This window comes from Peromyscus leucopus, chromosome 17 (genome assembly GCF_004664715.2).
Source record: "Peromyscus leucopus breed LL Stock chromosome 17, UCI_PerLeu_2.1, whole genome shotgun sequence".
Taxonomy (NCBI): domain Eukaryota; kingdom Metazoa; phylum Chordata; class Mammalia; order Rodentia; family Cricetidae; genus Peromyscus; species Peromyscus leucopus.
Genome location: NC_051077.1, coordinates 20510698 through 20529152, shown reverse-complemented (window position 1 = coordinate 20529152; position 18455 = coordinate 20510698). Strand labels below are relative to the sequence as shown.

At 45.9% G+C, this 18455-nt stretch overlaps 1 protein-coding gene across 1 annotated transcript in view; it reads right to left on the bottom strand.

The window, feature by feature from the left end:
• Gsr (glutathione-disulfide reductase) overlaps nt 1-4865 on the bottom strand; it is a 42683-nt gene extending 37818 nt beyond the window's left edge. The window contains 1 exon segment of the mRNA XM_028877187.1: nt 4611-4865. Coding sequence (XP_028733020.1) covers nt 4611-4850 — 240 coding nt within the window. The 5' untranslated portion in view covers nt 4851-4865.
• Nucleotides 4866-18455: the final 13590 nt, after the last annotated feature.

The window sequence follows — 18455 nt, the reverse complement described above, 5'->3', positions numbered from 1 at the left end:
TTGAGAGGCAGAGGGAGGCAGATCTCTGAGTTTGAGGCCAGCCTGGTTTATAGAGCGACTTCTAGGTCAGCTAGAGCTACACAGTGAGTCCTAAATATATATATATATATATATATATATATTCATGACAGCCCCATGCCACCACCCCGCGCCGGGTGCCACTATGATGAGCAAGTATGTGATAGAGAGATGGGAGAGTAAGAGAAGAGAAACAGCTCACGTGCTGTGGAAAGAGGCCAAACTGGAGACGGGCGGTGAGGAACAGGCTGAGGGGAGTGGCCTGCACTGCTGGGCCCGAGCTGCTGCCAAGGGTCACATCTGGGTCAGGGGCCCTACTGCAGCCAGAGGCTGTGTTGATGTCGTGGCCACCACCAAGGACCACGGTCTGAACCTCCACCAGAGGCCACATTGATGTCGAAGGGCCACACTGGCACCGTTGGGAGCCATGTGATCTAAGTGGCCTGAGGCCATGGTAATGTCCAGGCTGTGGCTGAGGGCCATGATAATGTCTGGGTTACTGTTTGGATTCCTGGTCCTACTGCAGCCAGCATCTATGTCGATGTCCATGGCCTGTATTACCACCAAAAGCCACATTGATGTCAGAGGGTGGTCTGAGCTGGCCCGGTCCCTCACTGGTAGTGGGAGAGTTGAATGAGCCCCTTTCCAGACGCCACCCACTGAAAAGCTGGCCTTACCCCTCATAAGGCGCTGCCAGTGGTGGTGTGGGCACAGGAGAGCTGGCGGAACTATAACTGCATGATTTCCACGTCTCCGGGCAACAGCAGGGTAGCAGAGAGGAGTCTCAGTGCGGGTCCACAACTGATGATGCAGCAGAAGTTGATGATTCAAGCCAGAGGCCTTGAACCAGACCAACGACTCGTTTCAGTGAACATGTGCAAGCAAAGCTGTTTGGGCAAAACTGTAGACTGTGCCACACACCGAGGCTTCCAAGGCCACTTCTACAAATGAGTAAGTGATGGAGAGGCAGGAAAGGAGGATCTGAGTGGCACACACATGGTGGAACTGAAGAGGAAACAGCCGTGACAGGCGTAAGAGAACACTGCAGTTAATAGAAGAGCAAGCCGTTGCCCAAAGGGGTCTGCGAGTTGTTTTTATTTTAATCTTATTTATTATTTTTAAATTGAAAATTATTTTATATTTAAGTTTTTATTTTATTATTTGTTTATTTGATTTTTTTTTTTTTGAGACAGGGTTTCTCTGTGTAGCCCTGAGTGTCCTGGAACTTCCTCTGTAGACAAGGCTGACCTTGAAGTCATAGAGATCTGCCTGCCTCTGCCTCCTGAGTACTGGGAGGTTATCAGGGGAGGGAAGACATGAAAGGATTGGGAAAGGAGTGGGATCACAACACATGGTGTAAAATTCCCAAAGGATCAATTAAAAAAATATATATTAAAAAAAAATTTTTTTTTAAAAAATCAATCAAACACACAAAAAACCTATAGTCATACAGGACTGATGAATCTCCAAAAATCAATTCCAGCCTTATTTCCAATGATCCCAAACATTCACCAGAAAAAAAAAAAAAAAAGGTTAAGCTATAAAGAAGAAAGAAAAAACCAAACAAAGCCCATTACCACCAGCTCCCATAACATAGTTTTCCTTATTATCACAAAAAATAGAAATGGAAAATTCACAAACTCTAGATAACCAAAATGCCCACCCCCAGGGACAGGAATTCTTATCTACTCTGTTGGCTGCACCGGCCCTCTAGTATCTATGAAAACTTGGGGAAAAGGGGGTTGCTGGAGAGACGGCTCCACTCTGGCTGAAGACCAGTGGATGGTTCCCAGCACCCAGGCTGGCCAGCTCACAATTCTAGCTCTGGGGGAAATCTGACTCTAGCCTCTGTGGGCACCTACACTCACACGTACACACCATCCCTCAACACACACATACATACCTACATAATACAAATAAAATTTTGAAAAGGACTTTTATTTTATATATATATATGAGTGTTTTGCTTGAAAATAGGTATGTACCACATGTGCGCCCAGTGTCTGAGGAGGTTAAAAGAAGGTGCTGGATCCCCTGGAACTGGACTTACAGACAGTTGTGAGCTACCATGTGGGCACTGGGAACTGAACCCCAGTTATCCATAAGAGCAGCAAGTGCCATTTCTACAGGCCCCCAACACATCTTTATAAAGAGCTCCCTGATACATAAGATTTTTCAATAATATCCAGTGAGCAAATGAATAAAAATAAAACAAGTAGAAATAAAATATAATCCTACCACCTGGAAGTAACACTGCCGGAGGAAGACTTAATTAATTGTCCTGTGTATGGGGCCAGGGTTCATTTCATAGCTCAGGCTGGCCTTGAATTCAGCCGTCTTCAGCCTCCCGCATGCTCCAGGAAGTTATGAGAATTAACACTTCCCTGAACTACTTTACTTTGGATGGTCATTACTTGCAATAATTAAGACACACCAGTCCTGGGCTGGAGAGATGGCTCAGTGTTTAAGAGCACTGGCCGCTCTTCCAGAGGACCCAGGTTGGATTCCCAGCACCCACAGGGCAGCCAAGAACTACCTATCTGTAACTCCAGGTCTAGGGGATCCAAGGACAGCCTCTTCCGGCCTCTGTGGGTACCAGACATGCATGCAGTCCGCGGACATCCATGGAAGCACTTAACAAATAAACATTATACAACAACAACAACCGCAGACTAATCCCACTTGGTGGCTGGCTATATTTGGTCACCCCATCATACCGCAAGCTCCTTGAAAGTTGTTTCAAGTTCCTTGAAAGTTTTTTTTTTAATTAATTTATTTTTATTTCATGAGCATTGGTGTTTTGTCTGAATATATGCCTCTGTGAGGGTGTTGAATCCTCTGGAACTGGAGTTACAGACAGGTGTGAGCCTCCATGTGGGTGCTGGGAATTGAACCCGGGTCCTCTGGAAGAACAATCAGTGCTCTCAACCACGGAGCCATCTCTCCAGCCCGGCAAGTTCCTTGAAGAAAGGGACCTCTGTAGGAAAATAATTTGTATCTACCCTCTTCCTTCCAAGAGCCCAAAACATGAATAAAAGGATGTGCTTCAGAAAAACCTCTATTTTCCCTGCACACGCTTGGAAGTTACTCTGTGTGAGTCAGCTCTCATAACCGAAATCCTTGGGTAAATCTAAACCCATATCTACCCTTTGGTTGCATTTTCTCTGACACTGATTGCAGCCCTACCCTGCTTGTAATTCAAGGCCAAAAGCTACTTTGAGGAGATCCTCACTAGAACAGCAACAGATGTTGGGGAGACATCAGTGCTTAGATGGAGATGGAAGCCGTGCACAAGGATGCGCTGGGCAAGGCCAGGTGTACCACAGGCGGCAATTCTGAGCCATTCTGAGCTGTCCTTTGCTTGCCCTTTATCTCCGTCTTCACCTTCTTCTCACTGGGAACCCAAACCCACCAGCCCCTTCTTTATTGAGGCCAGTAGAACCAACAATGGCAGAAGATGTCACCGATCCGCGGTGATATGAGCAAGGGAGGGAGAAAGCAAAAGCCTTGAGGAGGGCAGAGGTGAGAAACTCCCACCATTTATGGAGGGCAGAGGGCGGCAGGCTCAGAGTGCACGTCAATCATTAACAGCGGCTTTTCCTTTCTCCTAACGCCTCCCTCCCTTCATTTTCAACAGTGGCTTGAGCCTGTTTCACAAACAGCTGCGGAGCAAGGCACTTTCAGGTAACAAACAGCACACAAATTTACAAACCCATCCCTGCCCCTAAGGAGTTCCCAATTTAGTATAATTTAAACGTCAGTCTTCAAAGGCATTGAGAGAACCTATCCCCAGTCTCAGGTCACTCTTGGGTTCAGCATTTTTAGTCACCAACAAGAACTCTGACTAGATCTTATGGGAAAGGGCCACACTAACGTGGGTACGAGACTATTTAAAAACTACCAAAGTTTTTCAATCTACCACTTTTTCTGTCTCCCACCCCCACCCCTTTGCAATTTGAAAGCCTGTCCCCAAACAATGCAAAGCAAATAGTATCATAAAGCTCTGAGAAACTCCTTAAGACGTCTCCTAAGGTAGCCTGTCGTTCTCAGCGTTGGCTGCAGTTCAGATCAACTGCGAGTTTCTGCACTTGCTCACACTTCCACGCTGCACCTCCAGGCACAGTGGGGAGCCTCGGATGCGCGGGAACACGCGCCGCAGAACTTCAACTCTCCAGGGGGTTCCGATTGTGCAGCCAAAGTTGAGAACGACTGTCACCCATCACTCCGCCCTTACAATGTGTTCTCAGGTCCCCGTTCCTCAACACCAGAGCCCTCTCCTTCTCCACTCGCCCACGCCATCAGCAGTTTCCCAGAGGCAGTTTCGTGCTTCCCTGGCGCCAGCGCCGGATGCAATACTCCGCCCGCAGGGAGATGCACGCGGGGCAGCTAAGCTGGGCTGCAGTGTTTGGCTTTCCTTGGCATTGCACCTGTGCTGCGTGGCGGGCTCGGTCGCTATTTTCCCCCCTCTTTCCCGCCATCTCCTGGGCCCCAAGGCCTGGCAGGAGCGAGGAAGCTCGCCCGGGGATGCCCGCGCGCAGTCCCGGAGCAGGCGCGCTGCCGACGCGGCCCGAGGGGCCCCTCCCGATACTCACGCAAGTGCCACCCAGCTTGTGACTCTCCACCACCGCGGCCCTGGCGCCGAGCTCCGCCGCCCGCCGCGCGCTGGCCAGCCCTCCCGAGCCGCCGCCGATCACCAGGTAGTCGAAGGAGGCGACGGCGGTGGCCCGGGTCTGCAGCTCGCCAGGACTCGCCATGGCGCAGGTGAGCGCGCGCGCCGCCCGCCGCAGGCTCGGGGCCGCGCCCACGCTCAGCGCCCGGGGCAGCAGCGCCATGCGCGGAAGTGCGCGGCGGCCGAGCGGGCGCAGCGTCGGCGTGACTAAGCACCCGCGGCGGGCCGGGCACAGGGCCGCTGTCCCCACCCCTCGCCAGCACCCGCCCCCGCAGCGCCTGGACCCGGACCAGGAACGGGAACCCTGGGAGCTGGGGAGGCGGCTCAGCGGTGAAGGGCATTGGCAGCTCCTCCAGAGAGGTCCTGAGTTCAATTCCCGGCAGCCACACGGAGGCTCGCGGCCATCTATGATGGCATCTGAGGCCGTCTTCTGGCATGCAGATAGAGCACCGCATACATAAAATAAAGAAAGAATGTGAACGTTTTGTTTTCCCCCAGCTTCTCCGGGATCCTCTCCCTCTCCACTTTATTCTTCCAGACAGGCTCTCTCTCAAAACCTGGATCTCATCAACTTGGCTAGACTGGCCGGCCAGTGACTGCCAGGGATCTGCCTGTCTCCCTCAGTCCCCAGCACTGAGAGGTTCCAGAGCTGCTCCTGGCCTTAACGTGGGGCTGGGGATCCGAACTCAGGCCCTCATGGGTGTGTAAGCAGACACTTTACCAACTAAGCCATGGCCTCAGTCCTTATTTTTTAAGGTACATTGCAATACTTGAGATTAAAAAGAAAGCCAGGCATGGTGATGTCACACCTGCAGTCCTAGTACTTGGGAGACAGAGATAGGAGGAACAGGAGTCAAGCTCGTGCTTGGCTACAAAGTGAGTTTGAAACCAGCCTGAGATGCTTGAGACCTGTTTTCAAAAATACATTAAGAAGCTGGGCCGTGGTGGTGGGTGGTGGTGGTGGCGGCGGTGATGGCGCACGCCTTTGATCCCAGCACTGGGGAGGCAGAGGCAGGTGGATCTCTGTTTGCGTCCAGCCTGGTCTACAGAGTGAGTTCCAGGACAGCCAGGGCCTCACAGAGAAACCCCGCCTTGAAAGAAATTAATTAATAAAGAAAAGAAAAATAAAGAGACAGATACATTGACAACTTCTTGTCCTACCAGCTCCTTGGGGGCAGAGGCAAAAGGATTACAAATTTGAGGCAACCTATGCTACATGACAGACAAGACCCTGTTTCAAAAATACGATGGAATGGAATGCTTTTTATCTCAAAGGATGATGGAATAAAAACATCCCTCTCAGCTCAGAAATAAAGTAGTGGCCAGGTCTGAAGCTCATGCCTCACAAGGCAGAGGCAGGAGGATCTCTGTGAGTTTGAGGGCAGCCTAGTCCATATAATGAGACCCTGTCTCAAAAAAGGAAAAAAGGGGCTGGAGAGATGGCTTAGTGGTTAATATCAGGCTGCTCTTCCAGAGGACTGGGGTTTGTTTCCCAGCACCTACAAGGCAGCTCACATGGAGTCTGTAACTCCAGTTCCAGGGGATCTGATGCCCTCTCTGCCTCTGTGAGCTGTGTATATATATATATACACACACACACACAACAACAACACACATAGCAAAACACCCATACACACAAGAGGAAAATAGAATAAAAAGAGGAAGAAAGGAAGAGAAGGTGATTTCAACACTCTGCTATAACCATTTCTCCTCTTGTTTCTTTAATTTTAAAGGTATGTGCATGGTTGTTTTGCCTGTATGATGTCTGTGCATCATGTACATGCCTGGTACCCATGTATTGGTTAAATTATTAAGGCCACTCCACGTAGTTAAAAGGAAGATTTATTTAGTGGGTAACTTACAAAAAAGGAAAGGTAGGTTGTGGGGTCTGGGGAAGGTGTATCGCAATCCAGTGGTGTTCTCTGGAGCTCTGCTCGGTCAACCTCCACCGTCTAGGGTCCCGGAACAGAGAGAGCGCTGGCCCATCCAGGTCTAGGGTCTCCAGGCGCCTCCCCTAGCCCCGCCTTGTAGGCGTGACAGTTGCCAGAGTCTCAATGGGGGTTGGAACTTCCAGATCCAAGCTGGAATGGCTACCCACTACACCCATGCAGATAAGAGGGCATCATATTTTCTGGAACTGGAGTTATAGATGGTTGTGAGTTGCTGTGTGGTGCTGAAAATTGAACCCGTGTCCTCTTGAAGAACAGCCAGTGCTCTTAACCACTAGACATCTCTCTAGTCCCAACCTCCTTTTTTTTCTTAAAAATAATTTTTTTTTTTTTTTTAAAGATAGGTCTCACTATGTAGCTGACTCACCTGGAGTTTGCTATGTGGACCACGCTGCCCTCAAACTCACAGAGAGCCACTGCCTCCCATGTGCTGGGATTAAAGGTGTGTGCCACCACACCCTGTTTCTCTCATAGTTTTTTAAACTAGCATACAAAATAACAGGTTTCCCTATAGGACTTCCATAGATACTTTGTTCTGGTTGATTTAACCATTTTTCCTTCTCGGCATACCTAAAGTTGTATTTGTTAATCCCATTATCTGTTGTTCATTGTTAGTTGTTTTCTTACTCTTTGTCTCTTTGGGAACCCGACACCCAGCTCCCAAATAAATCACACAAGGAAACTTATTCTTAATTATGAATGCCAAGCCTTAGCTGGGCTCCTTTCTTGCCAGCTTTTCTTAACTTTAAGTTAATCCATCTGTCTTTTGCCTTTGGGCTTTTACCTCTCTCTATTTCTGCATACCTTTCATTATTTCTTACTCCATTGCTGCTTGTGTAGCTGGGTGGCTGGCCCCTGATGTCCTCCTCCTTCTCTTGCTCCTAGATCTCTCCTCTCCCAGATTTCTCCTCCTATGTATTCTCTCTGCCTGTCAGCCCCACCTAGTCTTTCTCCTGCCTTGCTATTGACCGTTCAGTGCTTTATTAGACCATCAGGTGTTTTAGACAGGCACAGTAACACAGCTGCACAGAGTTAAACAAATGCAACATAAGCAAAAGTAACACACCTTCAAATCATATTCGACAACAGTCATTTGTAGATTTTTTAATCTTTAAATTACATTTATTTACTAAGTGTGTGTGTGTGTGTGTGTGTGTGTGTGTGTGTGTGTGTGTGTGCAAGTACACACGTGGAGGTCAGAGGACAATGTTTGCAGTTTGTTTTCTACTTCTACCATGCGGGTTCCAGGGTCAAGCTTAGGTCACCAGGCTTGCTAATGTGTACCTCTACCCAAATGTGCCCTTTTAGCTCTTTCCTGATGATTTTCTTTCTTCTGTGTTTCCTTTTCCAATTTTTAGAGCATGTAGATGTTATTTTATGTTGGGTGTTTTTATTATTTGAAATTTGAATAGAAATACTGAGCAAATATTTTTTTTAAATGCTGAAGGCTAGGTGCTTGAGAGCTGTCTCAGTGGTTACGAGTACTGGTGGCCCTTCCAGAGGACCTGGGTTCAATTCCCAGCACCCACATGGAGGCTCACAACTGTCTATAACTCCAGTTCCAGGGGATCCAACACCCTCTTCTGGCTTCCACAGGCACTAGGCACAAAAGTGGCACACAGACATAACTGCAGGCAAAACACCCATACACATCAATATAAAATTAAATTAAAAAAATTAAAATCCAGGTATGTGTCCCACACATTTAATCCCAGCACTTTCAGGGCAAAGGCAGGCAGATCTCTTTGAATTTGAGGCCATGAGTTTCCAGCCAGCTGATGCTACACAGTGAGACCTTCTCTCAACCACAAAAGGCTGGGAGATGACTTAGTGGTTAAAAGAACCCTACTTCAATTCCAGAAGTCACATCAGGTAGCTCACAACAGCCAGAAATTACAGCACTAAGAGATCTGACACTTCTAACCTCCCGGAGCACCCACACTTATGTTCACACTCTGATACACACACACACACACACACACACACACACACACACACACACACACACCTACCTGTGATTTAAAATAAAGATACCAAGCGATGGTGGCACACACCTTTAATGCCAGCAATCTGGGCAGAGCCAGGCAGGTCTCTGTGAATTCGAGGACAGCCTGGTCTACAGAGCTAGTTCCAGGACAGCCAGGTCTACACAGAGAAACCCTGTCTCAAAAACCAAAACAATAAAAAACAAAAATAAAAAAATGAAGTTAAGACCTGACTGGGTTACAGAACAAATTCAAGGCAGGCCTAAGCAACTTTGCTGTGTCCTGCATGGCTCCAGGGATGGACCTGACTGGGGAGGCGAGGGTATGCAGAAAAGACAAACAGACACCCCGAAAAGCTGGGAACTGGGTGGACTGGTCTTTCTGTTGGAGAAGCCACAGCACCCAGAAGCACAGCGTGTTTATTATACAGAGATGCAGGATTATTGCATCCAGCTGAACGAGGGATGAAGTTATTATATACATATAAACAAGGAGGCAGGATTTATGGTAACCAATTGATCCAAGGAGAAAGGTTAAGCTAATCTCAGCAGAACCAGCCTCCATAAGGGAGCAATCTTCAAGCCATAAATATCTGGGGTGGACATTTCCTGTACACACTGTTAACATCTACATATGGGCTCAAAGAGAAGGCCTTGCCATTTCCCTCTGAGCCCCAATGGCTTTGCTATTTTTTCATGGGTCCGAGGCTAGGGTACTTGACATGAGCATGCCCATGACAGCAGTACACATTCATTCAGAACTTCATTTATTCAGGACCTTCTCCATTCCCCCAACTTGGTGAGACTCTGTTTTGAAATTTAAAGGGGTAGAAGAGATAGCTCAGCAGTAGACTGTTTTTCTAGCACTTCTGAGGCTCTCCCTACACATACCAGCCCACCACCACCACCCCCGACAAAGAAAATGTGATCAAGGCTCTTAGGACGGCATTTTGTTGCGGTATTCTTACATGGTGAACGTTGAAGAGCACAGAGTGTAGGGATGGAGACTAGGGTTAGAGTTAATCTTGGCTGTCAACTTGATTGGACTTGGTATCAACTAAGAGACATGGATCTCTGAGGGTGCCTCCAGGAAGGATTAACTGGATGAAGACTCTCCCTCGGAGTGGGGAGTGCCTTCTGGTGAGGTTCAGATGTGAAGGGCTCTGGTGGGGAAAGCCTTGCTGCTTGCTTGTGTGCCTTTGCTTGTAGCTGGTGAGTGCATCCACCTGCGGCTGTTGGACTGGACTGCCCAGGCATCCAGCCTTGTGGACTGAGTCGCTATGGGGCTCTTAGCGTGCAGACAGGCCTGTGTGACTAGGCAGCCTGTACTGTGCAAATAGACTTAACAATCCCCTCAGTGACGTCCACTTCCTTCTCTCGGTTCTGTTCCTCTAGGGCACTCTGACTAACACAAGGATACTCCTTTGGATCTCTTTTGTAACAATGCTAATCCCTTTTATGTGGGCGGAGCACACGGAGTTTAACCAATGCTGAAAGCCTACCTCTAAGTACTGTCATATTGGATTAGGTTCCTGCAGAGGAGTTCTAAAGGGACACGAACCCTCAAATCATCACAGTGACTGAATGTGGATTACCAAAAATGTATCAAAATAACACAAAGAGGAATATGACTGTGAAGAAAAAAATGGCCATGAGAGCTTCTTAGTTGTTTTTTTTTTTTAACCTTTGCATTTATGTATTTGGGTATTTTGCTTGGATGAATGTCTGTGCACCACTTACGTGCAGTGCCTGCAGAGGTTAGAAGAGGGCATTAGATCCCCCGGGACTGGAGACTGTGAACCGTCATGTGGGTGCTGGGAATTGAACCCGGGTCCTCTTGAAGAGCAGTCAGTGCTCTTAACCAATGAGCCATCTCTCCAGCCCCACAACAACTTTTTTTTTTGTGTGTGTGTGTTTCAAGACAGGGTTTCTCTGTAGCTTTGGAGCCTGTCCTGGACTAGCTCTGTAGACCAGGCTGGCCTCGAACTCACAGAGATCCACCTGCCTCTGCCTCCCAAGTGCTGGGATTACAGGCGTGCGCCACCACCGCCTGGCATGACTTTTTAAAGTATTACAGTTCTAAGAATTAAAAAACAAACAAAAAAACCTATCAGTTTCAAGCCTATGGTGACAACTACTAAATGTAATCAAATGTAATACACCCAAGGCTAACATAGACAAATACCAAGGCACACACCTGCAATTCAGCATTAAAAAGACTGAGCAAGATCACAAGCTCAAAGTTATCTTGAACTGCATAATATCATCCGGCCCCAAAATAAATAAATAAAAGTAGGCTTTATTTTGTATGGCTACATTGCTGAGGTTTGAAGGTGTGCCACCGGAACCATGTGGTATGGTGGTTGGAATGTGCCCCTGCCGCAAATCAATCCCAATTCAACAGGGTTAAGATATCTTATCAAGCTCGGCTCTCATGAACGTAATTAATAATGTTGATTCTAAAAGAGACCGAGCTTCAGGTTTGATTTCTTGCTCTTTCCCACGCTTCCTTTGTCCTCTTGGGAATGATGTACCTTCATATTATACGTGTATATTAACATTTACTCAACAAATATCACTTACCAGTTTAGAACTAGTGGTTCAGCCAGTGTGGTGGCGCACGCCTTTAATCCCAGCACTTGGGAGGCAGAGGCAGGCGGATCTCTGTGAGTTTGAGGCCGGCCAGCCTGGGCTACAGAGTGAGTTTCAGGACAGCCAGAGCTGTTACACAGAGAACAGTTATACAAGGCTCTGGGTTTTGTGGGCTTTTTTGTTATTATTATTTTTTGGTTGGTTTTTTTATTGTTGTTGTTGTTTTGCAGGAAGGGTGGGCATTTCAAGACAAGGTTTCTTTGTGTAACAGCTCTAGTTGTCCTGGAACTCACTCTGCAGACTAGCCTAGCCTCAAATTCACAGAGATCCGCCTGCCTGTGCCTCCCAAGTGCTGGGATTAAAAGGCGTGCGCCACCACTGCCTGGCTGTATTTTTGTGGGCTTTGTAGAAGGAAAAAATAGGAGAGTCATTGAATCTAGTCCTTGTAGAAGGAAAAATATTAGTAAACATCAGATTGTGATAGTTTGTTGGAGGCTCTTAGGCCTTGAAGAAATCATTGTAGAAAACAGTGATTGTTTTCTATGACTGAGAGAGTTGTTTTTCTGAAGGAGTTTTATAGCCTTGGCATGCCTTTGGTCACGAGACTCTCCTGGCACACCTGGAGCTCTTGGATTATTGGGTACGGCAAACAGTGCACAGTAAGGACTAATGTTACAGGGGTGATGTTTTCCTTCACGGAACATTAGATTAGGGGTTTTGGTATGAGGAACTTGTTTTACCCAAAAAGCCACCTTTGTGCCACAATCAATAAATCTGCTTCTGCTCGGCTGTTCAAGGTTCAGTTCATAGGGGCTGAGCCTCTCTGCTACCACAGAACCTGAATTACATTCTGGAATGACTGTCTTTCTCTGATGTGTCCCATGTAACTCAGAACACCCTACAGGCCTTGGGCTTTTTTGTTACTGTTAGTGAGACTATAAGCAAACATTGATTCATGCTTCTCTCTCCAATCTTACCCAGAAATCAGCTTTTTTTTTTCTTCCTTGTTAGTAGTAAAACAAGACTACTGAAATGGTACTTTACAATGAGTAAAGCTGGTTACCACCAAACCTGATTCCACCCTGACCACTCTCATGGTTAATGGAGAGAACCAATGCCTAGGAGTTGTTCTCTTTGTGTGTGTGTCCCTGCTACACAAAAGTGTTAATAATTAACAGGAAGTAAGTCAAACATAGTGGCTAATGATGTTTTTCTGTCAGCTTAGCAGCTGCACATGAATCTGCTTACACTTTAATTATCGTCTGCAGCCCCATGGCCCCACAGTCAGCACCCCACTGACCACTCAGCCTGTGGCCTGGGGGACTTCCGGTCCTGCTGGCACTGGCTCAGCTGTGGTGAGATGTGTAGGTTTAAACTATGTCTCTGTTGTTCTATTCACCAACAAAGACTTGGAATCAGATGTAGGGGTGAAAACGTGCTGGATCAGAGAAGCCACCAGCTGACCTTGCTTTTTGGCTGGAAACCCAGCAAGATGCATTTCTTCACTCGTCCCAAACCACAAAGAAACTACTCCTTCCCTGTGTCTCTTTACCCATACTCCTGGCTCCACCGGACTCTCTGTGGCTAATCAATTAGTCATCTAGCTGCTGGCTCCACTCCCTGAGCCAAGGTTGATTTTATTTAATTAACGCAAATGCAAACTCATGGTTCACAGTGTGATTGAATTTCCTGCAACAGGCTATAATGCCTGTAATTTCAATACTTACTTGAGAGGCCAACACAGGAGGATTGACATGAGTGTGAGGCCAACATGGACGGGAAGTGGTTCCAAGTCAGCTTCGAGTGTAATTGAAAAAAACAAGTAAACAGCCAGGTGGTGGTGGTGGTGGTGGTGGTGGTGGTGGTGCATGTCTTTAATCCCTGCACTTGAATCTCCGAGTGAGTTCCAGGACAACCAAGGCTACAAAGAGAAACCCTGTCTCGAAAACAAACAACAACAACAAAATCAAACAAACAAACAGTTTAAAAGTTTAACACAAACTAGTTGGTTGTGTGCAGTGCATGCACAGGGTATACAGGGATTTGTGCATGTAGGTGGTGGCCAGAGCAGGACAGGATGTCTTCCTTTGTGGCTCTCTGTCTTATTTCTTTAAGACAGGGTTCCTCACTGAAGCAGAAGGTCATCATTTGAGCTAGCTGACCGGCTTGTTATTGTTCTTCAATGCTGGGAATACAAGCATGTGTGCTCATGCCTGGCTTTTTATATGCATGCTGGAGATTCTAACTCAGGTCATCATTTGGGTGGATGGAGCAAGCATTCTTACCCACTTGGCCATTTCCTGGCCCCCTAATTGTTTTTTTTTTTTTTAATACAAAACTTCTAGTTTGTAAAAATAATTTAGAAACACTTAATACATATGACGCAGGCCACATTTAAATAAAACTCATGAATGAGACTTCAACCCTACACAAATAACTAAGGTATGCCGAGAGTGGGAGAAATAGTCTTCCCCAGGGAAGAGCAAACCAACTGATTCTTCAAACCAAATGATCAGTTAGCTCTGAAAACATACATATAAGTAATACTATACAGATATACTTATGAGATTTTACTTATGTATTTAGGAACACATATCCACACAAACACACACCCATATGTGTTTTTCCTAAATACATATACATAATACCTATATATTTATATATGTATATATATGCCTATAACAACAATTAATGATAAAAGAGGCCATGGTTTTGAAAGAGAGCAAGGAGGATTATATGGGAGGGTTTGAAGGGGAGAGGAAAGGGAAGAGAAAATACCTTAAAAAAATAAATGAATAAAACTTGAAACAAGCAAAAAATATATTGTCTGGAAGGATGTAGCAAAGGATGACCATGGGCCCCCAGGTTCTAGAATTACAGGTGTGCCATCATACTTAGTTTATGTTGTTAGGCCCTGAACCTAGGGTTTCATATACAAATAAATATTTATGCATGTGTGGTATTTGAAAGAAAATGACCCCCATAGGGAGTGGCACTATTAGGAGGTGTGGCTTGTTGGAGTAGGTGTGGCCTTGTTGGAGGTGTGTCACTATGGGGGTGGGCTTTGAGGTCTCCTATCCTCAAGATCTGCCCAGTGTGGACAGACTCCTTCTGCTGCCTTCGGATCAAGATGTAAGACTCTCAGCTCCTTCTCCAGCACCACATCTGCCGGTACACCACCATGCCCCACCATAATAATGGGCTAAACCTCTGATCTGTAAGCAGCATCCTCAATTAAATGTTTCCCTTTGTAAGAGTTGTTGTGGTCATAATATCTCTTCACAACAATAGAAACCCTAAGACAGCATGTATGTATGTTTTTTATTTTATTTTATTTTATTTTATTTTACAATATCATTCAGTTCTACATATCAGCCACCGGTTCCCCTATTCTCCCCCCTCCCACCCCTCCCCTTACCTCCAGCCCACCCCCCATTCCCTCCTTCTCCAGGGCAAATCCTTGTATGTTGTTTTTTTGAGACAGGGTCTCACTATGTAGCCTGGCTGTCCTGGAACTCAACTCTGTAGACCAGGATGTCTTGAATTCACAGATATCTGCCTGTTTCTGCCTTCTGAGTGCTGGGATTAAAGGTGTGAACCACTATGTCTGGAGTATATATATAATTTAATACAGAGATTTACTCAGGCTGACCTGGAACATACTATGTATTCCAGGTGGCTTTGAACTTATGCAGTCCTGTCTTAGTCTTTTAAAAGCTGGGCTTATAAACATGCATCACTATGTCCAACTATTTAATTTTTTTGTTCTTTTTGCAGTATTAGGAGGGACTGAACCTAGGGCCTTGTATATGCTGAGCAAGTACTCTACCACTGAATTGCATCCTCGGTTATTAAAAAAATTAACAGCTGGCTGGTGAGGTGGCTTAGTGGATAGAGAGGACTATTGTCAACTCCTGACAACCCGAGTTTAATTCCTGGGACTCACATGGTAGAAAAAGAAAACCAGCTCCTACCAGTTGTCCTCTGACTTCCATAGCAGCACACACCCACTGTAATATATCATTTAAAAACAGAAAGCATTTCAAATACGATCTCATGGGGCAGGCTGGCCTAGAACTCATGTGCATGAAGATGACTCTGAACTCCTCAGCCTCCTTCTTCCATCTCCCAAGTGTTGTGATTATGGGCTAAATTTTTTTTGAGACAGGGTCTGGTCTTGAATTTTGTCTGTAGCCAGGTAGATCTTGAACTTTCAATCCTCCTGCCTCAACCTCCAGAGTAGTTGGAACTGTAAGTCTGCACACCCAGGCCTGGTTTAATAGGTAAATTATGTAAACTTAAAATGTGTTGCCTGGCCAGGTATGGTGGCACATGCCACCATATCAATTAAAGTGTGTGAAGAGGACTAATGAGGTCCTGGGTTGATTTCCCAGCAATAGAAGAAAGAACCTCTCCACATATACTACAATTAAGGTGTTTCATAAGATTTTATTATAGCTGTAGCCTATAACTTAGTCATCACCGCTAAGATTAAAGATTTCTTCATCAAGCACTGTAGCTTTAGTGTTTGTTCCAGGAAATCTTTCCCTACCAGAGACTATAAATCAGTACAGATCTTCACGGTGAACTTAGGAACTTCCTGAAAACTCATTTATCTGAAGGGTCGATTGCTCACAAAAACAGCTTCCTTTTCCAACAGTGAGAGACTGAACTCACTTAGCCAAATCCCCAAATCCCTGTTCTCATCAAAACAAACAGAGCTGGGGATGCACAGGCCTGGATTCAATCTGCAACAACCCAAAAGGGAGTAGGAAATCTTAATTCTATCTCTTTACCTTATTGCTCAAAAACTGATACCACGAACTATGTAACGACCAGAGCTCCATCTTGAAAATGTCACCCAAACCTTAAGAATCTATAAAAATCACCTTTAACTTTTTTTTTTTGGAAGTACTGATGAGAACGTGTCAGACTACTGTTACACTTGCCTACATTAAGAACTACGTGGCTTAGTGCAAAGGTTACCACTGTGGTCTTTTTGTGGCAATTATAGTGATGGGAGTTCACAGCCAACAAATTTGGTAAATGCTGGTTGTCTATGCTGGGAACTCAGACTCCTGTGTGTGTGCATGTGGCGGTCAGAGGACAACTTTGAGTTGTTTCTCTCCTTTCCACTGTGGGTTCTGGATTGAATTCAGGTGTTACCCATTGAGCTAGCTTGCCGGGCTGGAAACGTGTACTGTATAGTTCAAAGTAAGGCATAATGGAGTCATCAATAGATTAAATTGGTAACACAGGAAGTTAAGAAGGGAAAAACAAAAAGAAGGAATGCATAGCAAAATGAAGCTGGTAAGAACTGAAGGGATTCCTGTGTCTTCCTGTGGAATCAAAGCAGGCAGCTGTGGGAACATATGAATGAGTCAGCAGTTGTTAGACTTCTAATGACCTCCTTTTCCTTATTGACTCGAGGCTGTGCTCTCAGTCTGAGCTCTTTGAGGTTAAAATTTTTTGTTGTTATTATTTATTTTGACACAGGATCTCACTGTGTACAGGCTGGCCTGGAACCAGTCACAATCCTCCTGCCTCAGCCTCCTGCGCTGAGATAATAGCTACAAACTACCACACTCAGCAATAAAATTCATTGCCTATTTACAAAGCAATCTTCAGTGGGCCTAGATCCAATTTGCCTTTGTACATTTCTTTTTTCAAGAGTTTTTTCCTTTTATTGAATTTTTTTTTTCTCTCACATAATATATCCAGTTTCCCCTTCCTCTATTCCTCCCCACCTCTCATCCCATCCGGATCCACCCCTTTCTGTCTCTCAACAGAAGACAGGCTTCTAAGGGATAACAAAAATAAAATAAACACATTGGCACAGGACAAAACAAAGAAACAGAAGGAAAAGAGCCCAAGAGAAGGCACAAGAAACAGAGACTCATGTTTGCACCCTTGGGAATTCCATAAAAACAGTAAACTGGAAGCCATAATATATACACAAAGGACTTGTAGTGTAAAAAGAGGTAAGAAAAAATAAATAAAGTTAAAAAAAAAAACCCCGACACATTAGACAAAGAACCTCCAAAGATGCCGTTGAGTTGATTTTCTTTCTTTTTCCTACCGCAGGGCATGCAGGCTACCCTGGAGAGTAGTTTGTTTTCCCAGTGAGACTCCCTTGGAGAAAACTAAATTTTCATTTGCAAGTGGTTATCAATTGGAGACTGTTTCTGGGTTAGGGATGGAGATGTGTCCACTTCTTTCAGCTCTAGTACCCCATCTGGTGCAGACCTGTGCAGGTCCTGTGCATGCTGCCTTAGCTTCTGAATTCCTACGTGCACTGATCTTGTTGATTTAGAAAACCTTGTTTGCTTGGTGTTCTCCATGCCCTGGCTCTTACACTTTTTCTGCCTCCTCTTCTTTGGGCTTCCCTGATCCCTGAGGGGAGGGATTTGATGGAGACACCCCACTTAGGGGTCAGTGTTCCAAGGTCTTCCTCTCCTTTGTACACTTTTTTCTTCTTTGAGACAGTGTTCTCTCTATAGAGATGGCTGTCCTGGAACCACTCTGTAGACCAGGCTGACCTTGAACTCGCAGAGATCCCCACTTGCCTCTACCTCCCAAGTGCTGGGATTAAAGGAGTGTGCTACCATGCCTAGCTCCCTCTGTATACTTCCATTCAAACTTTAAACCTCAACAATATTTTAGCCACCAGAGCACCTTTGCATTGTTTCCTAAACTTGAAATCTCGTGTTTTCTTTTTGAATCCTGTCTCCCAAATTTATTCATTCCATTCTTTTTTTTGGACAACACCTCAACATGTCTGCCTATGTGGCCTAGAACAATGTAGACCAAGTTGGCCTCAGACTCCCTAGTGCGGGGATTACAGGCAAATTCCTAACTACCACCACAGGTTAGGCATTACTTCCTCAGGAAACACTTGGCCACCAAGCAGAATGTGGTTCTGTAGCACTATATACACACGTGCCTAACATGGCACCAGACATCATATATGGGGCATCTGTCCCAGAGCTGAGTTTGTCCAGGGCAGATCCAGTAACTTCCACATACTTCCATCTCTGAGCTCCAGAGAACCGGGCAAGTGGTGAGGCATGATGCATGTTGTTACTTGAGCTACACGGAAGAGCGACTGGAAGCAAGCTCTGGGATGTGCACAGTTGGGTATCTTGTTGGGGGGCGGGGGGAGCCCTTCCACACCTGAGCTGCCCAGTTGCCATGGAGTGACCATGACGTCACAGAACCGTGCGGCCCAGGTGAAGTCACAAGA